The sequence below is a fragment of the Lampris incognitus genome, chromosome 1 (assembly GCF_029633865.1).
Source record: "Lampris incognitus isolate fLamInc1 chromosome 1, fLamInc1.hap2, whole genome shotgun sequence".
NCBI classification, from domain to species: domain Eukaryota; kingdom Metazoa; phylum Chordata; class Actinopteri; order Lampriformes; family Lampridae; genus Lampris; species Lampris incognitus.
Genome location: NC_079211.1, coordinates 39,418,644 through 39,444,601, shown reverse-complemented (window position 1 = coordinate 39,444,601; position 25,958 = coordinate 39,418,644). Strand labels below are relative to the sequence as shown.

General features: G+C 44.4%; 1 protein-coding gene across 2 annotated transcripts in view; it reads right to left on the bottom strand.

Annotated features, from left to right (window-relative positions):
• pde6a (phosphodiesterase 6A, cGMP-specific, rod, alpha) overlaps window positions 1–25,958 on the bottom strand; it is a 61,709-nt gene that overhangs the window by 9,912 nt on the left and 25,839 nt on the right. For both annotated transcript variants that reach the window (XM_056286905.1, XM_056286913.1), the window contains exons 13-20: window positions 24,515–24,661; window positions 13,318–13,425; window positions 12,058–12,167; window positions 9,039–9,126; window positions 6,556–6,656; window positions 5,831–5,938; window positions 4,157–4,220; window positions 1,263–1,337 (exon numbers count right to left, since the gene is read on the bottom strand). In XM_056286905.1, coding sequence (XP_056142880.1) covers window positions 1,263–1,337; window positions 4,157–4,220; window positions 5,831–5,938; window positions 6,556–6,656; window positions 9,039–9,126; window positions 12,058–12,167; window positions 13,318–13,425; window positions 24,515–24,661 — 801 coding nt within the window. The remainder of the gene's footprint in view (window positions 1–1,262; window positions 1,338–4,156; window positions 4,221–5,830; window positions 5,939–6,555; window positions 6,657–9,038; window positions 9,127–12,057; window positions 12,168–13,317; window positions 13,426–24,514; window positions 24,662–25,958) is intronic.

Sequence of the window (25,958 nt, the reverse complement as noted above, 5' to 3'; positions counted from 1 at the left end):
GTATCACAGCCAAAATTTGGCAGCATATAGCTGGTGGCCACATAAAGTTTGGAACCAAAATGGCCATGGTGGCTGGGAACATCGGTGAAATTGCTAACAATTTGAGGCAAATGTACCATTTCTAAGTTGCTGAGTTGAGTGTCATAAACTTTGAAAGTTTTATTTATGTTTTTTTTCTTCCCAGAACTGAGTAAGTCACAGGATGTACTGGTCGAAAAACACAAAATGACCAGAATGAAGAGTTTTCTCTGCTGACATGAACGCAGTTCAGTTCAGAACACTGTGAAGTGGCGATGTGTGTGTGTGTGTATGAGAGAGAGAGAGAGAGAGAGAGAGAGAGAGAGAGAGAGAGAGAGAGAGAGAGAGAGAGAGAGAGAGAGAGAGAGAGAGTCATGGGACAGGATGGTTGGCTAGGTTAGGGACCAGGGGTGACCGCTCTTTCTGAATCACTGCACCACATAACGACCTGTACATCACTCACTACCACCGCCACAGGGAGCTTAATCTCTTTGCTCATTTATTCTTTCACCCCCCCTGTCTCTGAGGCTCTCTCACTCACTCTGTTTCTCTATCTCTCTATCGCTCACTCACTCAACCACTCTCACTCATTCTCTTCTCCTTGTGTCTCTTTATCTCCCTCTGACCATTTCCCTCTCTTTTCTTCCCTTTTGCAGTCTTTCTGTCTCTGTCATCTGCTCTCACCTTTTCACCTCTATTTCCCCTGTCTCTCTTTGTCACACACACACACACGTCCTAACTTGGAGCTCCAGAAATCTTTTTCGTTCCTCTGCCCTTTAGCCCCTCTCTTCCATGCGTCTCAGTCTTATTCCTTTCCTTACTCTCCTCTTTCTCCCAGCTCTATTCATCCTCGCAAGCTCCCAAATTTAACCATCTTTTATGCACCTCCTCTTTTCATGTCATCACCTCTCTCCTTCCCCAAAGGTCCTACCATAACCGCCTGTCCTAAATTCATTCCCCTTTTTTTCCTGCTTCACCTCGACAGACCCATCCGGCTGTTCCTCTCAGTGATTTCTCATCCTTCTCTCTCGATCTATCCATCTACCCTTCTTCCCACCGGCCATCCCTCTACTGATCCTGAGGTAAGGTGGTGTAATAAGAGAGACACTACTTGAACCAAGCACCTACCCTACCGAAGGGCCCTTGAGCAAATACTACTGACCTCCCCTGTGGAAGGGGGCTGAACGTGGAAAGAGAAATTTCCCTGCAGGGATCAAATAAATGAGTGTCTGTTAATGTCTTACAATGGGCTGCTGCTCCAGCACTGTTCTCTCCAGGTCTCCCTGCTCCCAGAACTCTGCAGCCACGGACAGAGCCACCTGGAGGGCAAAACAAAAGGTCACAGAGACAAACCGATTACATCCGGGTCATGAGCGCATTATTCACCAAGAACAGCAAATGTATAGGAATGTGGACAATGTGGTGCAGCAACATATCAAACACGACATTCTTGCACATACTGCACACAGGCAATGGGACATACTTTGAAGGCATGTTTCTTCCAAATCATGTTGGAAGCCTTTATACACCCATTCATCCATTCCATCCATCCATTATCCAAACTGCTTATCCTGCTCTCAGGGTCGCTGGGATGCTGGAGCCTATCCCAGCAGTCATTTGGTGGCAGGTGGGAAGAAACCCTGGACAGGCCGCCAGTCCATCACAGGGCCGACAAATTCACATGAAGGGACAATTTAGTATGGCTTATTCAACTGACCTACATGTCTTTGGACTGTGGGAGGAAACCGGAGCACCCGGAGGAAACTCACGCAGACATAGGGAGAACATGCAAACTCCACACAAAGGACGACCCGGGATGACCCCCAAGGTTGGACTACCCCAGGGCTCGAACCCAGGATCTTCTTGCTGTGAGGCAATCGCGCTAACCACTGCGCCACTGTGCCGCCCATACATTATACATTATACCTGCTTTTCACATGGGTACTGTTTTTAGAACATATTTTCTGTCCCTTGGCCTGCTCTACAGCCTTTTCTTGTGTGTGTGTTTGCCTCTTAAAGTCTGTGTGAGCTGCACTTTATTGCAGCATTGGAGGTTTTCAAGCAGAAATGATACCCATACCCTTAGCTAATGAGTCCGTCATTCAGATGCTGCATGTTGATGACATTAAAGTTTAGAATCTTGGCTCCTTTTGGGTTTTTTTGTTTTGTTTTGAATGTACAGCACCTGGCCCTGTGATGGACTGGTGGCCTGTCCAGGGTGTCTCCCTGCCTGCCACCCAGTGACTGCTGGGGTAGGCTCCAGCATCCCTGTGACCCTGAGAGCAGGATAAGCAGTTTGGATAATGGATGGATGGATGGATGTACAACACCTGCATTTAGGTAGTGCTTGATACATGTTGTTTACTTGATAACATTAATCAATGTGCAGTATCCTACACGTGCACTTTTTTTCTTTTTTGGGATTATCTATTTTGGGATTATTTTGGGAGTAATTTGTCTTTGATGTTTGAGGGCAGCAGGGTGAATCCTATAACAGATATTGGTGAATCACGACAACATCTCCAGAAGGTTCAATGGAAAACTGGGGTACCAAAAATACCCCATTCCTCCCCTCTTCACAACTTTTGTAGCACTAATGAGAACTATAATGATCTATACTACCCCATATTTAGTTAGGCCTACAGTCAGCCTTCCTAATAGTTACTAACATCACCAAAATGTTAGTCTCATAAAAAATAGGCCAGAGGAATGTTTGACATTTGCTGACTTGAACCAGCCTGCATTGCTCACTTGTTAAGACTCTGAACTTACATTTAACTCTCACCATTGGTGCAAAGATGGAGGAGGCAATAAAGCAAATGGGACAGAAAAAATGGGTGCTAAAACAACCTGGGTGGTGAGGGTAGGTGAGGAGGAACTCTTCCCTCATTTTACAACTGCTGTGAAAGTGCAATTTCACAAGGCATATAAACCCGAGTTTCTCGTGTGGAGCTGCTCAGTGTCCAGCAGCAGACGGTTTGTGATGGTTTGTTGTTGTTGTGTTGTGATGCCCATAGGCGCAGTTTGAACTTTAAGGTTGAGGGTTCACAAAAATAAAACTAGAGGAAATGTAATGTGTACAATAGTGGCTTCGTTTGCACAAAAATGAATAATCAGGGCACCAGCAGGTGCATTTTCATACCCTGACTAATATGCCAAATGAGTGACGGAATATTGCGAGAATTACTATAGAAACCGATCTTGCACAAACTGCAAAAACACAGTCACACAATTAGTTTACCCTTTGTATTTATCACTATAGATCAAGGTGTTACAACAAATGATTAGTTCTGTGTTACTATAAAAAACAGATATTTACATCCCTACATGCATTTTTGGCTACAGCCACTAGGGGGTTCAGTGAGCCCCCTGAAGCAACGCAAACCGCGCCTGTGGTGACGTATTCCACTGAAAAGTAGCGCACATGTTCAGTTGGTCCCTTGGATGAATGAGGCTGAAAGTGATGGGCAAGAACCCAACTAGCTTCATTTGAACTGACTGTGTCTGTAATCCATTACAGCAAAAATATCGATGGGGAGAGTCTTTATTAGGATTATCTGTATGGAGAGAGACTTTATTAGGATTATCTGTATGACAAGGGCAGAAAAATGTATAAGGCGCAGCATTTTATGTTTACATGAATGAGAAGCGGGATGCTGCTTAAAAGGGAGCTCAGTCAAACTCATTTGAATAAATAAAGCTAAAAAATTACAGTACATACAATAGTTTAGTATGGATGGCAATGTACTTATTAGATACTTCACTGCAGTGAAACGACAAGTCTGCCAAATGGCAATAGGAAGACTAAAATGTACTGTGTTTGCTGTGATCAAGGGGTGGGGAATGGTGTTTTTAGAAATGTTACTGCTCAAAAAAATGTCATTCTGTATCTAGCTCATCATAGCTTCTCCTCTCAAATCCCATAGCCTGTGTGCTGTATGTGTGTGCTGTATGTGTGCGTGTGTGTGTGTGCATGAAAGTGTAACTACTGTGAGCTCCCGGTGGGTGGCTGGGCTGAAGTGCTGTTTTCACGCTGTGAATTATGGAAAGTGCAGCCGTGATTGTGTAAGGACAAGACACATACACTCACACACGCATCAAATGTGCGTACACACAACGACAGACACACTCAATTTACCTTGCTCTGGATCTCCCACGGTTTGGCAATAGCAGACAGATCGCACGCCGTCATCATCATGGCCCTGGAAACACCAATGCACAATAGATATACAAGGTTTCAAAATGAAGCCATTTTTTACAGAACATTACTTCAGAAATTCTTTCATTCGGTCATTCATTCATGCTCGTCACACAATCAGCAATCATCCCCGCGGGACCCATCAGCAACCATAGTCTTCAATTCCCCTAACATGGTTATCTTTAGACTCCAGGAGAAAACCCGTGTAGCCAAAACCAACACAAATGTGAATATACCAACTCCCTGCAGGAAGGCTGAGTACTGTGCACTTCACATGTGCATTTTATCTTTTATATTTCTTTTTAGATCTATTCAAAAAATTTGGCTGGGAAAATAATCAAGTTTTTTCTCTGTTTCAAGACATCAAACTTTAGGAGGAACAGTCTAATAACTATTTGGCTTGGAGGTAGTAGGATAGATAAAGAGAGTGTGTATCATTACTAACAGAAGCATATTGTTGAGGTCAGTCTTCAGCACTGTGTGTGTGTGTGTGCTGGGATGTCATGAGAGGATGATTAGCACCGGCTGTGGCAGAGTGCAGAAAAGAGGAGGAAACAAACAACTGAGACGTCGACAGAACAAATGGATTTGATGCTTCCACATAAATCAGCCAAAACAAAAGTCCAACTCAATCTTAAAGGAGACTCACGGAGAAGCACACTAGTCGACCAAAACACTAACTGAAACCAACTAAGCAGGAGTTGACTGATGTGTCTAGGTTATCCCATGATAATTCACCCTCATCTCAAGTTAGTCTTTTCACTTTTTTTCTCAGCTCTGCTTGTCCGTGTGCTTCTTCCCCAATCTGTTTTGCTGTTGTGCTGTTTTATGTGTTGTTTGCATGAACCCCGAATCGCCCTCTTCAGTTTGGTACCTTAAGTACCTGTCTTCTGGTAGGTGAATTACTTCTGCCCCAGGTGACCCTCCCGCCCTAGGACTGGAATACATCTGTTTAGTCTGCAATGATCTCTGCATGCAATCTTTCACATTGTATGTGAATGAGTGAAATAGTGTGTGTGTGTGTGTTTATCAGGGGCCATTAGGGACATTATTCAGAATTACCATGCATATATATGCACTTATACAGCCCTTCATATATGTTTGTGTTCTTCCATAAGTTTGTGTTTTGCTTTGTTTTTTGGATTTTCCCCCCTTTTTCTCCCCAATTGTATCTGGCCAATTACCCCACTCTTCCAAGCCTTCCCGATCATTGCTCCACCCCCTCTGCCGATCCGGGGAGGGCTGCAGACCACCACGTCTCCTCCGATACATTTGGAGTCACCAGCTGCTTCTTTTCACCTGGCAGAGGAGTTTCGCCAGGGGGACGTAGCATGTGGGAGGATCATGCTATTCCCCCCAGCTCCCCCTTCTCCCCGAACAAGCGCCCCAACCAACCAGAGGAGGCGCTAGTGCAGCGACCAGGACACATACCTACATCCGGCTTCCCACCCGCAGACAAAGCCAATTGTGTCTGTAGGGACACCCAACCAAGCCAGAGGTAACACGGGGACTCAAACCGCTGATCCCCCTGTTGGTAGGCAACGGAATAGAGTGCTATGCCACCTGGACTCTACCATAAGTTTGTGTTTTGCGCACGTGTGTGTGTGTACCCACATGACAATCTCTTTGCGTGTGGTCTCCAGCATCATATATTTGGTCCAGTCATTCCAGTTCTCATAGGTCTTGGACTGGTCCACGATCTTCTGGAACATAGTCCTTTTTCTGTAAGGTGAGATATGCAACAGAAGTGGCTCTTTTAAAATCTGCCTGTGTGTCTATCACATGGTGTCCTCGTATACCTGTATATCTCCACTTATTACTATCACACTCTATTTCTGGTCTTGTTTCTGGACACAGTAAACTGATGACAAAACCCCTTGTTCTATCACTCCCTCTCTGTCTGTTTCTATATCTCTCACTATTCCTTCCTGTCATTCTGTCTCTGGCCTGTTGTGCTTTGCAAGCACCCATGGAAACTATGACCAGATTTTTTTTCCCTATTATTCTCTATGGATGAACAGCTCGAAACAGAGCATGATTAAATGGATGGACGGACAAAAATGACACAATGGATTGAGAGATAGTTTTATTAAGGAATATACAGTTTATATATATATATCTATATATATCTACAAAGGATATATTTATATATTATCAGTGGATGGATGGATGGATGGACGGACAGATGGATAGATAGATAGATAGATAGATAGCTAGATAGATAGATAGATAGATAGATAGATAGATAGATAGATAGATAGATAGATAGATAGATAGATAGATAGATAGATAGATAGATAGATAGATAGATGAGTGTCATTGCTGGTACTTATACTCACTTGAAGTAGAGAGCTAGGTCAGTGGCGATGATGGCAATATCCATGAGGTGGATGACGGTGTCATGCTGACGGCGGTTGAGATTCTGGTAGATGTTCAATGACTGAAACACAACAGATGCAAGAACAACAGACTGAGACTGAAGCCCAGAAAGCCAAGAAGGCTCCATTAATTCATCAATAAAAGAAATGCATTGTGCAGATTAACTATGAATTATCAGGGTTATTGTTATTGTTTTTATTATGCCCAAGATGAATTTTAAATATAAATTCATTACTCATAAAATGTGTGTGAAAACAGCAGCCACTGCCGTGTCCCCTTGTCATTCCTCTTTGGATGTAGCATTTGTTAAAATACAGACTCTTTTTTTAACAATTTCCCCCCCCCTTTTTTTCTCCCCAATTGTATCCAGCCAATTACCCCACTCTTCTGAGCTGTCCCAGTTGCTGCTCCACCCCCCTCTGCCGATCTGGGGAGGGCTGTGGCCTACCACATGCCTCCTCCGATACATGTGGAGTCAGTCACCAGCCGCTTCACCTGACAGTGAGGAGTTTCGCCAGGGGGACGTAGCACATGGGAAGTTCACGCTATTGCCATCAGTTCCCCCTCCCCTCTGAACAGGCACCCCTACCGACCAGAGGAGGCACTAGTGCAGCGACCAGGACACACACACACATCCAGCTTCCCACCCACAGACACGGTCAATTGTGTCTGTAGGGACGCCCAACCCAGCCGGAGGTAACACGGGGATTCGAACCAGTGATCCTCGTGTTGGTAGGCAATGGAATAGACTGCTACACTCCCCGGACGCTCTCTTTTTGGGAATTTGAAGTTAGAAAGGACAATGTTAAGCCATTTGCTGAGCGACATCACAGATGATACATCACTGAAATAGACTTGGTTATAATATATTCCATCCAGGAAGTCTTAATGCATGCTCAATATTCCAGGTAAGGAAATCACAGAAAGTTGAATCAGCTCATCTGGACACAACGTTCATTGATGTTTACCCCAGTTTATCTCAATAAACGTGTCCAGATGAACTGATTAAACTTTTCTGTGATTCCCTCCAGGAAGTTGCTGGATAGCTGCAGAGTGGCTACAATGGCTTCCACAATACATCACTGATACAGGACAGATTTTAAGAGAGATGCTTGGGGAGAGACTTCCCCAAATGTTGGGATTTATCATTTCTGAACCACAAGAATATGATTACTTCTATGGTGTGGATGCAGTGGTTTTGACCTTCGACCACCTCACCCTGCACTGACGGAAAAAAAAGCTTAGTGAGTGTCTTGATGCATGATCAATAATCCATGTAAGAAAATCAAAGAAGGTTGAATCCGATCATCTGGATACAATGTTTATTGACAGTTACATTTCATCTCTCAACTAAGTGACATCTTCAGTCTAAAGTGACTGCAGGTATCCCCACCTTTATAAACAATACTGTACAATACAGTGCCTAACAACCGAAACCACGACCAGTTTCATGTGCAAATATGGGTGTGACCATTAACTAGAGTTTCAATGGCCATGTGTACTATTCACAGAGGATTTGGGAATGTTTGTAATCACAGCATTGTAAGATGGAGACAAATATGTACACATGTACTCTTAGCCCCCCCCCCCAGTTCAGAGATGGCCGTTCCCTCTTAATATAGATGGCCTCTTTGACTCCCCATTCAAACCAGCGTTCCTGCCTATCAAGGATGTGCACATCCCCATCCTTGAAAGTGTGGCCACTGGCCTGTAGATGGGGGTAGACCGCGGAGTCCTGGCCTGACGTGTTAGCTCTCCTGTGCTGTCCTATTCTTTTAGCCAGCATCTGTTTTGTTTCCCCAATTTACAAGTCACGGCAATCTTCCTGGCACTTAACAGCGTACACTATATTGCTCTGCTTGTGTCGGGGGACCCAATCCTGCAAACATTCCCAAATCCTCTGTGAATAATACACATGGCCATTGAAACTCTAGTTAATGGTCATACCCATATTTGCATATGAAACTGATCGCTGGTTTCGGTTGTTATGCCACTGTATTATTTATAAGGGTGGGGATACCTGCAGTCAGTTTAGACTAAAAATGTCAATTAGTTGAGTGATGAAACGTATCTGTCCATAAACGCTGTATCCAGATGAGCTGGTTCAAACTTCTTTGAAGCTTTGTGAGTGCACAAAGTATCACTAGACACTCACCAAAAAGTTGATAGCACTGCAACGCTTATTTGCATTAAATTAACCTCAGCACAACTATGACTTGTCACTTTGGGTGCTAGCATGGCACCAATCTCTGCTTCCATGGAGTGGGCTGCTCCTTTTCACCAGTTCTTATGAAAAATGAAAGTGCCAACTACTTTTGTAGTTGGCACACATCTTTTAAGTGTAAGCACAGGTTTACTTCTAGTTATCTGTGTGCTGGTGTGGAAATCATCTTCGTGTGTGTGTGTGTGTGTGTGCGCACGTGTGCGTGGGCCCAACACTCACTTCATCTCTCAGCAGAGTCTTGCCAAACTCCAGATGGTGTCTCTCCAAGATGGAGGAGCCGTGAAGCTTTGCCAGAGGGTTTCCAGACCTGAAGACACATGCATGCACAGAGAGGGGACACAGAAATTACACACAGAGCACGTGGTCTCATAGAAACACAGACAAACACACATACACACACTTTCTCACAAGAGGGAGGGTGGTTATTTTGTGATAAATCAGAAATATTGACCCCAGGTGGGCTTGGCTTGCTGTGTCCTTAGATAATGTCAGCCCTCATAACCTCATCAGTTTGCTCCTCGACTACAGGAGTCAGAGGCACAGTTTGTATGGTAATTAACCAATCATTGATGTTCTCTGTTTGACAAAATTTCCTCCTCCTGTGGAGATATGGTCAACTTGACGTATACAACCCTGACGCAGTTAACGTTAATTTTGACTTTGCACTGTCTTGTTGCATCATAAAATAAGGATTTTAAGACTTAATCTTACCAGAGTCTGCGCCTTCCCCCCCAGCGACTTGCAGTCGTATAGAGGTGACCCTCTCATTCTCCAGGGAGAACTCCAACATGGCAGTGCTCAACCGAGGACTTGTGAGTATCCCCACACCTGCCCGGTGCCCGACCGGAGGGTGTGCTCCAATTATCGGGGCATCAAACTGCTCAGCCTCCCTGGGAAAGTCTACTCTCGGGTGCTGGAAAGGAGGCTCTGACCGATTGTCGAACCTCGGATCCAGGAGGAAAAATGCAGACTCCGTCCTGGCCATGAAACAAGGGACCAATTTTTTACCCTTGCGGAAGTGCTGAGGGAGGCATGGGAGTTTGACCAACCAGTGTACCTGTGTTTTGTGGACTTGGAGAAGGCTTATGATGATGTACCGCGGGGCACTCTGTGGGGGGTACTGTGGGAGTATGGGGTACCGGGGCAGTTGCTACAAACCATCCCGTCCTTGTATAACCAAAGCGAGAGCTGTGTCCGCATTTTCGGCACAAAGTCGAACATGTTTTTGGTGGGTGTCAGACACTGCCAAGGTTGTCCCTTGTCACTGACTCTGTTTGTGATATTCATGGACAGGATCTCAAGGCGCAGCCAAGGTGAGGAGTGTGTTTTGGGAACCTCAGAATTGCATCTCTGCTCTTCGCAGATGATGTGGTTTTGTTGGCTTCATTAGCAGAACGTGACTTCCAGCACACAGTGGGGCGGTTTGCAGCTGAGTGTGAAATGGCTGGGATGAGAGTCAGCACCTCCAAGTCTGAGGCCATGGTTCTCTACCGGAAAATGGTGGATTGCCCCCTCCGGGTTGGGGATGAGTTGTTGCCTCAAGTGAAGGAGTTCAAGTATCTCGGGGTCTTGTTCACAAGTGAGGGTAGGATGGAGCAGGAGATTGACAGGTGGATTGGTGCAGCATCAGCAGTAATGCGAACGTTGTACCAGAATGTTGTGGTGAAGAGGGAGCTGAGCCAGAAGGCAAAGCTCTCAATTTACTAGTCAATCTTCATTCCAACCCTCATCTATGGCTATGAGACTTAGAATGCTTTTATTGTCATTGCCCTATATGCATGTCTCATACATACAAGGTAACAAAATTGCATTTTACATGGACCACAGTGCCACATAAAAACAAATAACAGGTAGTAAATATTAAAAACAAATAGTGCATTAAAAACAAAATTACTTCACAGAACTAGACATCACAAGCACACCTGACACGAACAGTGAGTAAGAAGGTCAAAAAGTCATTTTATGGAAAGTCTAAGTGTTCAGGCTTTCAAGGAACCTCACAGCCTGGGGAATGAAACTGTTGCATAGTCTGATGGAGGCAGCATGGATGCTTCGGTACCTCCTGCCAGAGGGTAAGAGGGTGAAGCGTGGGGTCATTGACGCTGCTGAGAGCCTTCTGAGTGCACCGTGCATCATAGATGGCCTGGATGGATGGGAGAGCAGTTCCTATGATCTTTCCAGCTTTAGGGATTTGCGGTCGGAGGCCTTGCAGTTCCCAGGCCAGACAGTGATACAACCAGTCAGAATGCTCTCTATGGTGCCTCTGTAGAATGTGATGAAGATGGGTGGGGGGAGACTTGCCTTCTTCAGATGCTGAAGAAAGTGAAAACACTGCTGGGCCTTCTTGGAGAGCACAAAGGTCCACTGTGATGTGAACTCCCAGGAACTTAACACTGCTGGCTTTCTCCATGTCCATACCATTAATGGTCAGAGGGGTATGTTGGGTGCTGGTCTTCCTAAAGTCAATAATAGCCTCCTTACTTGTTTCCTTAATTAGGGAGAGTTTTGGGTAGTGATCGAAAGGGTGAGATCGCGGCTACAAGTGGCTGAAATGAGTTTCCTCCGTAGGGTGTCTGGGCTCAGCCTTAGAGATAGGCTGAGGAGCTCGGACATCTGGAGGGAGCTCGGAGTAGAGCCACTGCTCCTTTGCGTCGAAAGGAGCCTGTTGAGGTGGTTTGGGCATCTGATTAGGATGCCTCATTGGTGCCTTCCTTTGGCTACCTTTGGAGGTTTTGTGGGCACATCCAACTGGGAGGAGACCCTGAGGTAGATCCAGAACTCGCGAGGGTCTACATGTCCAATCTGGCCTGGGAACATCTTGGGATCCCCCAGGAGGAGCTGGAGGGCGTTGCTGGAGAGGGACATCTGGAGTGTCCTACTTAGCTTGCTGCCACCGCAACCCAACCCCGGAGAAGTGGCTGATGATGAGATGAGAGTCTTACCAGAAAGTTGTATTTTTGGAGACATAGCCGACTGTGCGTTTGAAAGTGACTCATGGCAACATTTGAACATTTGCGATTTTTTGAGATTTTTACTTGTGTGATAGATATTACTATATGCAAGTAGATGAAGATGCTGGAAGCTATTCTACTGTAGCCCATGACTACCACATTTGGGGAGATTTGGGTATGATCAGGCTTATAACATCTTTTATGTCTCCAACGCTCAATCCCACCCTCCCTCCATCAATCTCCCAACTTCCTCCTTCCCTCTCTCCCTGTCTTCTTCCTGCTCTTACTTCATCTGGTAGAGGTTGTTGGTTCCTCGGTGATCGATATCGTGGCAGAGGCCAGCAGTCACCATGGCCATACACTCCAGGTCTGTATAGTAGCGCTTCAGGTCGCCAGTCTAAACAACACACACATGCATGAGTATACACACATATACTTAGATGCACAGCACAATAGCAAAACATGCATGCAAGCAAAACACATGCACAAATACATGCATACACAAAGACATACACATGAAGGCATGGACCCCTTACTCACGCATACACAGTAATTCCCAGACACATATGCTCACAAATGAACACATATTTAATTCAATAATTTCCATGAGAAGAGTAAAGAAATAGAGGCCGAAAACTGTCCAGATAGACCATTTAAATTTAAAAGGGTTGTTAAACATAGGGTTGGTGCATGCACGAATAGAATTGGCAAGCACACACACACACACACACACACACACACACACACACACACACACACACACACACACACACACACACACACACACACACAGGCTGATGGGGGTTCCCTGCAGGTTTGTAGTTATAATAATGACATTTCCTGGACTCATTATTAATGACCAGTACAGTTCAGTTGGGACTATTTCTCTCTTTATACAGACACACAAATGTACACACATATTTGAGCACACATAAATGCTGGTAAGCTTGAGTACTACAGATTCTGTCATGCATGCGCACATGTACCCATGCACGCATGCAGTCACACACACACACACACACACACACACACACACATGGGGGGGGGGTTATTATCGGAAGAGGAAAGATGATAAAAAGGTATAAGGAGAGAGTGACACAGAGAAAGAGACAGGGAGCGAGAGGGCAAGAGAGACAGAGAGAGAGACAGACAGAGAGGGAGAGACAGACAAACAGACAGAGCGAGAGAGACAGATAAACAGACAGACACACAGACAGAGAGAGAAAATGGGTCATGTCAGAGCATACAACAAAGGGAGGGGATCATAGAGAAGGGGGACATGAGGCAAGTGTCAGGAAGGGGATCATAGAGAAGGGGGACATGAGGCAAGTGTCAGGAGAGGTGGAGAGGACAGGGTTTAGTGTTTGGATCAGAGTGGATGGGAGAAAAGGGGAAGAAAAAATAAATTAGAAGAAAGGTAGAGGGGAGAACAGGAAGAGAAGAGGAGAGATGAGATATGAGGGGGTCAATATGTGGAGAAGAGGGGGAAGCGTGACAAAGACAAGAATGGGTATATGTCTGTCTATCTAGTTACTTATATTTTTCACCATTAGTAGAGTGAACATGGTCTGTCCGACGTTGAAACCGTGTCTCCAGTTGTGGTAGGTGATCTTGCGATAGCCCTTACTCAGTGAATATATGAACCTTACCAGGACCTGGAAACACACACACACACACACACACACACACACACACATCACATCACATCAGATCACAGGGAAAATAATTTTGGCTTTTATGACTTGACACAATATTTTTTTTACTATAATTTTAGATGTGAAGCAACTTGTGGGCCTTGGGGGGCACAAACAAAATAATTGATATGAGGGCTCGAAAGTAAACAAAATATTTGACAATTTCACATTTCAAATATACAATAATGTAAATATTAAGTCAGCGTTCAGCTCCTTACATGGCTTCTACCATTTTCTTCTACTATGAGCCATTTGCAATTTTTTATGTAAATATGCCCTTTTCATTCTCATGCCTACTGCCCTCATATAGAATAAGTCTACTGTAGCAAATTCATTACTTGTTTTATAGCGCTTTGCAGCTCGAATACTGTGTCCTTGTTAGAGGATAATTCTGTTTTTGTTTTTTTTATAACTTGGGTTTTATTTTCGTAACTTTGTTGACTACTAAACTTGTTCTGAATAAACACGACGTTTATCTTCAGTGAAACCGACTTTATTCACTCCATTTCTTCACGATACCAAGCGACCAGCAACTTGCTCTCGGCATCCGCACCACCACAACTGCGCATGACAAGAGACTCCCGCCTAGAAGGGGCAATACACTGCACATGCATAACCTGACCAGAAGGGGAGCTGTCCTCCATTACATTAACTAAATAGGGATGCATAGAGATAACATGTTAACAATCTCATTCTCTTTTTTTAAAGAAATAAACAGAAAACAAAAAATGAAATTCACAGCGTGAATTATGGAACATACATTTCCAGAGAAATCAACATGTCATGGAAACATTTGAGAACAAAATCAATTGTCCATCCAACACCCTTTTAACCCGGGTCCCATTCTCCTTTCTTTGTGAGACAGTCAGCGAGTTGAGTTTTCGTGTCTGACCAAAGAAAATCATCTACATGACATGCAAGCACCCCAGTGACCTTACATTGCTCATCCAACCAATAAAATATTGCTGGATCCACCTGAGACACTCTACCACCAGTAGTCTGCATGATTTCCTTCACTTTGTTGTACCAATATAGTGATGCGTCTGCAAGTCCATAAACACATTTCTTAAGTTTCCATACAACATGTTCACAGCCTGCTTCTGTAGGGGGGCGGATATAAATATCCCTGGATAGCTCCATACCCTGTAAAAATGCCGATTTGATGTCCATAGAATGCACTTCCCACTGGTTTTGACATATCACTGATAACATAAGTCTAAGTGAATCAGTAGCACATGTAGGGGAATCCTTTTGTAGCTCTTGAATATTTATCTCTTCAAAACCTCTGGCAACCAGTCGTGCTTTAGGCACAATACCCTTAGGTGTTTCTTTAAGACTACAAACCCATCAAGTAGAGATACATTTCTGACCTGCATCTTTAACTACCTCGAAGACATTATTATTGTGCCAGTTCTTTATTTCTTCCTGTTTAGCTGCATCAAATGAGATGTCTTTCGTTATAAGTACATCAGCTTCTCTGTCTGTTTCTATGTGGAGATTATCAACTTCTGAGATATCAACTGATACCTTCTGCCCATCACTTCCATTATTCTCTAGATGTTGCATGTTATACCATGTTTTATATTTCCCTGTAGCTTTGCCTGCTCTCCCCAAGACTCTTGCTCTAAGTAGAGTATTGTCACCTCTGTTCATATATGTTACAGTCTGTCCTGTTTTTAAACTCATACCTGCAGAGGGGACAGGATTATCATGTGCATTAGGCTTGTGGGCCATTTCAGTTTGTGCAACATTACTTTCAGGTAACTCATTCTCTCTATTTTGTTCACTGGCTAAATCATCAGCTACATTGTTTATACCTTGTTCATCATTTCCTGTTTCTGTGTCTTGTTCATCATTTACTGTTTCAGCATCATTTTCATTTTGTACCATTTGTTCTTCGTTAACCCTTGTGTTCACCTTGGAAAGTCTAGAGTGATGTACTCGCACTAAGATTCCACCATGCCTTACAAAAACAACAGCTCCATCCTGACCAATAACAATTCCTGGTCCTTTCCACTCATTACATTCAGCTCGTTTGTAATACACCTTGTCACCCATGTCATATTTTTCATCTGTAGCTCTGAGCTGTTTACGTAGTGCTCGTCTTATCCTTTCTGAGCACTCTGCTTCAGTGAATGCTTTTCTAGCAGCATGTAGGGCCGAAATGTGCTCTCCTACTCTAGCACTCATAGTAGTACCCTCTAGTGCGGGTGGTTTATCAACCAGTACAGAAGGAAGGTTAGGATTCAAACCATACACAAGTTGACGTGGACTGTAGCCGTGCACATTATGCATACTGTTCTTAGCCATAAGAGCCCAGTCCAGGGCCGTTTCCCAGTCACAGCCACTTTCTCGCCTGACCTTCAGAATGATGTCGGTGAGGGTCTGATTATGCCTCTCCATTAGTCCGTTGCTCCAGGGACTGTATCCCGCTGTTGTTTTCGTCTCAATGTTAAAGTTCTCAGCCATATCACGGAACTCTGCATTATTGAATTCTCCTCCGTTATCGCTGTAGAGCCTCTGGGGGGCGCTGTGGATTCCTATCCATGTATGAAGAAATGACTTGACGATCTCTGAGGACTTCTTGGTTTTTACAATGCTTCCTGCGCTGAACCTTGTGAATTGATCAATGATGTGGAGGTACCATACCCCTGGTTCCAACTCATGCAAATCTACTGCCACCGTTTCATTAAACGTTGAAGCAAGAGGCAAGCCCACAGCAGGCTTTGGCTTCGTCTTGCTGTATCTCTGGCAAATGTCACAGTCCTGTACTATGTGCTGCAAAATCGTGTCACACTCTGTGTCTTTATTTCCAGAGCTATGGATGAGCCGCTGTAGCCTCTCGGCGGAGGCGTGACCGAACTGTTTATGCAATTTCAGAAGAACTTTGTGTTTCTCATTTGCGGTCATATTTTCTGTGACTGTGATGACCTCATCTTCATTCAGGCTGTTCTCTGGAGCCGTCAGTGCTTCAGTTTCTATTGGCTTTGTTTCTGTGCTCTTGTCTCTGATATCTATACAATAGTGTCCCGAGCTGGTTAATTCAAGAGGGATATTTTGATTAAACATCACAGCACTATCATTCTCCATATCCAAAATGGTCCCTGCCCTTTTCAGTGAAGTCTTACTCAGAAGCAGTGGGATATCAGCTTTAACTACTTCAGTTTCCACTTGACATTTTGTCTGTCCTATTTTTGCAGGCAGTTTCAGTATTTTGGAGGAATGTACTATATTCCCATCTCCAAAGCGAAATGGTCTGCTGCTTGGAATTTCACTTTGCGCTATCTGGTTCACTTGGCTTAGACTGAGGTCTGCGACAAAATTTTCCAACCACTTTTCTCCGCATACTGTGCGGGTACATGCAGTATCAATGATAGCTGTCCCTAACGACTCAGTCAGAAAGATCTCTGATGCTGATTCAGACAGCGAGGCTTTGGTAAACAATGTGTCCTCTACTTTTGCTGGCTCGCTATTCTTGTGGGGACAGTCCTTGGCCCAATGGAACGTGCTCTGACATACAGCACATTTTGATCGCCTACCGAACCTATCCAGTGGGTTAGTACCTTGTAACGGTGGCTTTTGTTGTCCAACCTGTGTTGTCTGTGACTCTTGTCCAGCTTGCTGCACAACGTTACTTGTTCGTTTAAATCTTCCTCGCGAGCGCTGCTCTGTGTAGAACACTTCATCTTTTACTTGTATGCCATTAGTCGCGTCGACTTGTATTTTCCCTCCAAAAATCCTCTTGAGCGCGGACTTCATTGCCGCAAACGTTAGGTCCGTACATGGTGTCAGCGCCATTTGCCTATTTTTCTCGTCTAGACAAGCCGTATCCAAAAGTTTAAAAGCTAATACGGCATCGGGAAGAGTCATATCATACTTTTTCATTCTATTGTATCGCTGCTCAAAGTCAATCACATAGTCCGCCATGGACACAGAACTGTCCTTCTTGATACAGTCAAAATACGAATAAGCATCGTAAGCGCGGTCCCTCTCTTCTTTGAGAAACATTCCATCTAGTTTTGCAATTAAAACGTCCATACCCCCATCTGTATTCAAGTCTGCAGCGGGTATTTCCATGGCGATATCCCTTGCCCTTCCTTCAAGCCCCAGGACGACAGCAAGGGCCTGTTTCTTCTTATCCAGCTCAGTAACGAGCTTCCACATAGCAAATTCATTTTTCCAACTCTCGTACGGTCGGGACTCATCGAACTTCGGTGGAACTTTGTAGCTAGCAGAAGCCATTTTCTGCTAACCGTCCTCTGCTACCAATGTTGACTACTAAACTTGTTCTGAATAAACACGACGTTTATCTTCAGTGAAACCGACTTTATTCACTCCATTTCTTCACGATACCAAGCGACCAGCAACTTGCTCTCGGCATCCGCACCACCACAACTGCGCATGACAAGAGACTCCCGCCTAGAAGGGGCAATACACTGCACATGCATAACCTGACCAGAAGGGGAGCTGTCCTCCATTACATTAACTAAATAGGGATGCATAGAGATAACAACATGTTAACAACTTTTGCCATCAAGCACATCAGTTCTAATGTGATTTTACTCATTGTCTTAATTGTGGCGATCTTAAACATGGGACCACCACTGGACACAGCTTTACAACTGTGTCTTACGGGGCAACTGAACATGAATGTCAGACATCTTTCAACTAGTCCAGTTCAACCCGAAAACAAAAGTGCAAGTTATAAATCATTAACTGGAATGTCCAATATTATCAATGTTCAATCACATTGCTGAATCTTTCAACTTGTAGAAATGACCAGCACTGATAAACATAGATGATGAGAAATCAAGTACATAGTTTATAAATACAATACTAAGTTTTTTTTTATTGTTGTTGTTGTTGAAAGGACAGGTTTGAGGCTCAGGCTTAGTTGCCCTGTAAGACAACATTGTAAAGCTTTTTCCAGTGGTGGCCCCATGGCCATATAAAAAAATGAAGCTGGTGAGTAAAGGGTGGCAAACCCCCCCCCCCAGAATTTTCCTTTAACTACATATCAGCCAACATACCTACAAACAGAGCTACCTAACCAGCTGCTGATCCAACCTTCACATTATGTATTTACCATTCTACCTTGCTAGCTACTAAATTACCTCCTTACATAGCTCCCTACCCTCATGAAGACTATTACTTGGCCATCTACCTATCGCCCCAACTTCTCACCTACGTAACTATTTGTGCACCTAACTATCTACCAATCTGCTTACCTAGCAATGTTTTTCAATTTCCGGCTGTCTACCAATTTATCTACCTTCCTATCTACCTACCTGACTGCCTACCAACTCTCTTAGCTGCCCACCTACCCTAGCAATCAACTTGCAGATGCGATTTGTATTGGGGGGGGGTCTGCCAGACCCCTTAATTAAGATTTAAAAACCCCCAAAAGAGGTAAAAACAACAGGTTGGGGGGTTGAAACATTTATATATCCTTCTTACCTGTAATTGTGAATAATATGATATATTTTCAAGTCAGGTCAGCCTTTGCTGCTACCATTATGACAGTAGACGGTACTATCTGCATCTGTTTCGACTGCCTTGTAGATTTGCCTCTTTAGGCAAAGGCTAGGAGAAGGTAACTCCAAATTCAAATCCAAGAAGGTGCTGGCAGAAGGGCACTCGATGGTTTTTGTGGCAGAAGAGCCCAATAGGATCATGAGCCCTATCAGACCAACGGCACAAACATCAGATGGCATGCAGAGGAACCACTCTGTTAGTCAATGGATGGCATCACTCGACAACTAAGCTGTCACTGTCGGGTAACCTCTTTATCTACTGAGCCCGTTGCACAACGGTGTACAGCTTAGGAATGGGTTCTGAGGTCCAGAGCGACTGTTCGGCGGGGGCACGACATCGACTGTCTTAACTACTGTGCAAGGTGTGATGTGAGGAGAGCTCGATGAGAAAAGCACTTGTGAGGAGAGAACAGACCAACTCAAACAACATTCGTCTGTAACAAATGTGGATGATATTGTCGCTCTAATGCGCGCCTGATGGTCCACAGGCATGCTTGCCGAGCTTAAACTGCATCACAGTCATCATCGTTTTGATGGACTGCTGAAGAAGATGATACATTTCCTATATTAATCCCTGAAGAATCTTGTAATACGATTTCAGACACCCATAAAGTGGACCATACCATCTTCTTTGCCTGCTTCGAGGAGAAGCCACCAGAGGCAGCCACGTTCCATCCACCAGCCTACAGCAGCCTGATCCTAAAGGTGGAGGAGCATGAGGTGAGGCGCACACTGAAGGTGGTGAACCCAAGGAAGGCTGCAGGTCCCGATGATGTCCCTGGATGGGTGCTGAAGGAATGTGAGGACCAACTGGCGGGGGTCTTCAGCAAGATCTTCAACCAGTCCTTATCCCAGTCTACCATCCCACCCTGTCTGAAGTCATCAACCATAGTCCCACTGCCAAAAAGTCCACTGTCAGCAGCCTGAACGACTACCGACCTGTGGCACTCACACCCATCATAATGAAGTGCTTTGAGAAACTGGTTCGGAGTCACATCATTTCAAGCCTCCCACCCACTTTCGACACACATCAGTTTGCCTACAGAGCAAATACGTCCACAGAAGACGCTATAGCCACATATCTCCACACCACTCTGACCCATCTAGAGCAGCAGGGGAGCTATGCAGGGCTGCTCTCTGTGGACTTCAGCTCTGCATTCAACACCATCCTCCCCCGCAGACTGGTGACCAAACTGACAGAACTGGGCCTTGCTTATTCCATCTGCCTCTGGATTAAGGACTTCTTGCTGAGCGCCCACAGAGGGTCAGAGTAGACCCCCACATCTCCTCAGCCCTCAGCCTTCAGCACCGGCTCCCCACAGGGCTGTGTGCTGAGCCCCCTACTCTACACCCTGTACAAACACAACTGCACCCCCACTCACTCCAGCAACACCATCGTCAAGTTTGTAGACGACACTATGGTGGTGGGGCTGATCTCTGGGGGGATGAGTCTGCATACCGGGACGAGGTGGAGCGGCTGTCTGTGTGGTGCAGGGAAAATAACCTGCTCCTCAACACCTCCAAGACAAAGGAACTGATTATAGACTACAGGAGGAACAAAACGGACAATCATCCCCTTTTCATAGGCGGGGACTGTGTGGGGAGTGTCTCGAATGTCCGGTTTCTGGGCATACACATAGAGGAGGGCCTGACCTGCAGCGCTAACACCACAGCGCTGGTTAAGAAGGCACAGCAGAGACTCTACTTCGTGAGGCTCTTCAGGAAGAACCACCTTACCACCTCACTGCTTGTGTCCTTCTACCACTGCTCCATAGAGAGCATACTGACCTACTGCATCTGTGTCTGGTTTGCCAGCGGCACAGTAGCAGAGAGGAAAGCACTTCAGAGGGTCACTGCCACCGTCCAGAAGATTATCGGATGCCCACTCCCCTCCCTGGAAGACCTATACAGTTCCCGCTGCCTCAAAAAAGCCCATGGCATCCTCAAGGACCCATACCACCCAGGACACCATCTGTTTGAACTGCTGCCGCCGGGCAGACGTTATAGGACAATAACAGCTCGGACAAACAGACTAAAGAACAGCTTCTATCCCCGAGCCATAACCGCACTAAATGCTGCTAAGTCTTGATTCCTGACTTTTTGTGCAATATGTTGGTGTCCAGTAGAATGTAGAAATGAATGTGTGTGTTTTATGTTTTTAATTCTTTTTATACTGATCTTTGCACTGATAAGAACTGCACTTTCAAATTTCGTTGTACTTGTAACAATGACAAATAAAGTTCTATATTATTTTATTCTTAACCTGACGCTAGTCGAACGTTTTTCTCGTCTGCCTGCCTCATCACTCCCATCATTGCAACGGCTCACATCACCATTAAAGTCTGTGCTTGCATGTGTCGCACCAGCCAGTGGTGACGCTGTAGGTTCCTCTAGCTAGTTTAATACACTTTACTTTCTTAGCGTCAGAGTTTCTGAATGAGACAGTCTACTGGTGAATGCTAACATTAGCTAGTTCCTAACTTTTGCCTTAAATTACAGTTTAGCTAACTGACGTCAGCTAAGTAAAGCTAACATTTGCCTTACCTAAAATAGCTGATAGTGCACCCTTTCATTTCCTGTGTTGGCTAAATAGCTTGGTAGTTGTGCCTATAGCTTGGCATTTCATTACAATGTTAGCCACACTGGTTCTCAGTTATGAGCAGTGAGATGATGGAGGATTAGTTGTAGAGATACCTTTTGACATTAATATAGAGTTAATTATTTTGTTTTAATGTTATTTTGTGTAGCTGTGGTGGTGTAGTTAGTTTTTTGCCTTTTGATATCAGCTTTTATAATAGGCACCCCTTTGTTTTTACTCAGGAATGCAGGACTTTTACCTGGTTGGGTAATTGAAATCCATGTGTAGTGAAGGCTGATTAATTGTACTTTTCAAATGTATCACTACTTTATTGAACTCAGATTAGATTTCCTTCACAGAGTCACCATTAGCAAGAGGAGAGGAGATATTCGGCAATTTCTTTTTTTTTTTGGTGTTAAAAAAGACATGTCATCAAAAATACATGCATGTTAGGTTAATACTCCTGTCTGTGCCCCTGACCAAGGCAATGGAAAGAAGAACTGGAGTTGGTCCCCGGGTGCTGTAGCTGCCCACTGCTCCTATACAATATGATGGGTTAAATGCAGAGAACAAATGTCATTGTAACTGTACAATGACAAAATAAAGTGGCTTTCTTCTACTGTTGTTTTGTGGGTCTGACTTGCTGGCAGTTTTTCTGTAGAATACTTTGTTGGTGACCCCTGACTACAAATGTTATGGTGTGGTATGTGCCCTATGAGGTAGTGTATTGGATTTGATTTATCATCATCTACAGATTGCAGACATTATACTACTACTACTTTTGGCTGCTCCCGTTAGGGGTCGCCACAGCGGATCATCCGTTTCCATTTCTTCCTGTCTTCTGCGTCTTCCTCTGTCACACCAGCCACCTGCATGTGTTCCCTCACCACATCCATAAACCTCCTCTTTGGCCTTCCTCTTCTCCTCTTCCCTGGCAGCTCCATATTTAGCATCCTTCTCCCAATATACTCAGCATCTCTCCTCCACACATGTCCAAGCCATCTCAATCTTGCCTCTCTTGCTTTGTTTCCAAACCGTCCAACCTGAGCAGTCCCTCTAATATAATCGCTCCTAATCCTGTCCTTCTTCGTTACTCCCAGTGAAAATCTTAGCATCTTCAACTCTGCCACCTCCAGCTCCGCTTCCTGTCTTTTCGTCAGTGCCACTGTCTCCAAACCATATAACATAGCTGGTCTCACAACCATCTTGTAAACTTTCCCTTTAACTCCTGCTGGTACCCTTCTGTCGCAAATCACTCCTGACACACTTCTCCACCCACTCCAACCTGCCTGCACTCTCTTTTTCACCTCTCTACTGCATTCCCCGTTACTTTGGACAGTTGACCCCAAGTATTTAAACTCAAATGCCTTTGTCACCTCCACTCCTTGCATCCTCACCATTCCACTGTCCTCTCTCTCATTCACGCATAGGTATTCCGTCTTGCTCCTACTGACTTTCATTCCTCTTCTCTCCAGTGCATACCTCCACCTCTCCAGGCTCTCCTCAACCTGCACCCTACTCTCGCTACAGATCACAATGTCATCCGTGAACATCATCGTCCATGGAGACTCCTGCCTGATCTTGTCTGTCAACCTGTCCATCACCATTGCAAACAAGAAAGGGCTCAGAGCCGATCCTTGATGTAATCCCACCTCCACCTTGAACCCATCTGTCATTCCAACCGCACACCTCACCATTGTCACACTTCCCTCATACGTATCCTGCACCACTCCTACATACTTCTCTGCAACTCCTGACTTCCTCGTACAATACCACACCTCCTCTCTCGGCACTCTGTCATAAGCTTTCTCTAAATCTACAAAGACACAATGCAACTCTTTCTGGCCTTCTCTATACTTCTCAATCAACATTCTCAAAGCAAACATCGCATCTGTGGTGCTCTTTCGTGGCATGAACCCATACTGCTGCTCGCTGATCATCACCTCTCCTCTTAACCTAGCTTCTATTACTCTTTCCCAAATCTTCATGCTGTGGCTGATCAACTTTATACCTCTGTAGTTGTTACAGTTCTGCACATCGCCCTTGTTCTTGAAAATCGGTACCAGTATGCTTCTTCTCCACTCCTCAGGCATCCTCTCACTTTCCAGGATTGTGTTAAACAAGCAAAATACAGTAAGGATTGCAAGACTTCAGCTCACTGAAGCACGTGCCTGCGCTGTACTGGGTTCCATTTAAACCCTCGAGAAAATGTTGACCCCCCCATTGTCACTGTATAATTTGCACTCTGCTTGCTGACCTACTGAATCATCTACCTATCTAAATCAGTGTTTTCTTTACTAACTTCTTACCAAACAAATGAACCACTCACCCCTCAAGCGACATGGAATCTGTACACTACTTGACATTTGTAGTACATCTTGATTCCTCATTTTGGTGAGGGTGAACAAATAAGGTGGGACCATGACATTATTTTTCTAAATCACAAGTAAGTCTCAGATCTTAGCATTCAAGTCCCCAAGTCAAGTTCCAAGTCCTAAACTTGAGTTTCCTCAAAGTTCTCAACAAGTGATTATGTACTCTTAATTCATTTTAATATCATTTCATTTTTAATAGTACTAGTTAATGATATAATATACTAAGTATATTAGCTTAGTAATAGCTAATGTATTACTTTTTTGCTAATTACAAATGTTTTTAAAATTTTTTTTATTACAGATCAATTCAAATTGGATCTGTAATTATGGCAATAAATTGATTGGCTGCACACTTTTACAAGCATTTTATCTTTGGGCTTGGAGAAGGTATCAAATCTTTCAAGTCAAAAGGCTCAAGTCCAAGTGAAATCATCAGATTTCAAGTCTTTTTCAGTTCTGTCAAGTCTAAAGTCATCAAAATTGTGACTTGAATCTGACTCCAGTCCTACTCAGGTGACTCGAGTCCAAACCTCTACGGATAACTGACTAAACAACCAGCCTACCTCTCTGGGAATGTGGAATTTGTCGACCACTTTAAGTTCGTAGTACATCTTAATGCCACACTTGACCAGATCGAGTTCACTGTGTGCAAAGTCGTAGAAGTGGAACTCAAAGAGCTCCACCTTCTTTGAGTTTGGCAGAACCTCAGACTGTTCAGGAAAGAAAGACAGAAAGAATGACAGGCAGCCAGAGAGACAGACAGACAGAAACAAAGAACATGTGTGAGATTAGTGATGGTCAATGAGGATTTCTCAACTTTGCTGTTGTTGATGAGAACCTTTCTTTTTGAATAACAATAAGACAAACGGATATACAGCAAAACATTTGACACAACTACAATGATAAATGAATAATTTATAAATCTTCTTCCTCTTTTTTCGGCTGCTCTTGTTAGGAGTCACCACAGCGGATCATGTTTCCATCTCTTCCTGTCCTCTGCCTCTTCCTCTGTCACACCAGCCACCTACATGTCCTCCCTCACCACATCCATAAACCTCCTCTTTGGCCTTCCTCTTTTCCTCTTAACTGGCAGCTCCATATTCAGCATGCTTCTTCCAAAAACACCCAGTACCTCTGCTCTGCACATGTCCAAATGATCTCAATCTTGCCTCTCTTGCTTTGTCTCCAAACCGTCCAACCTGAGCTGTCCTTTTAATATACTAGTTCCTAATCCGATCCATTTTCGTCACTCCAAACGGAAATCTTAGTATCTTCAACTCTGCCACCTCCAGCTCCGCCTCCTGTCTTTTCGTCAGTGCCACTGTCTCCAAACCATATAACATAGCTGGTCTCACAACCATCTTGTAAACCTTTCTTTTAACTCCTGCTGGTACCCTTCTGTCACAAATCAATCCTGACACTCTTCTCCACCCACTCCACCCTGCCTGCACTCTCTTCTTCATCTCTCTTCTGCACTCCCGTTACTTTGGACAGTTGACCCCAAGTATTTATTACACCTCTACTCCTTGCATCCTCACCATCCCACTGTCCTCCCTCTCGTTCACGCATATGTATTCCACCTTGCGCCTACTAACTTTCATTTCTCTTCTCTCTACTGCCTACCTCCACCTCTCCAGGCTCTCCTCATCCTGCACCCTACTCTTACTACGGATCACAATGTCATCCACAAACATCATAGTCCACGGAGACTCCTGCCTGATCTCGTCAGTCAACCTGTCCATCACCATTCCATCAAGTAAGGGCTCAGACCTGGATAATTTATAATTCATCAGACATATTAATCATATTTAACAAAATTATCATTTGAACATTTCACCGGTATAATTGCATTTCTAAAGACACAGTAAGATATTTTGAGCCAATCAATAAAACAGTAAAAAAGGGCTTCTTTTTTTGTTGTTGAATAAAATCAGTTGATCAGTCGCACCGTTTATCATCATTGTCATAGGAAGCACAGTACAGCCTTTAAAGCACTTTGAATGTCTT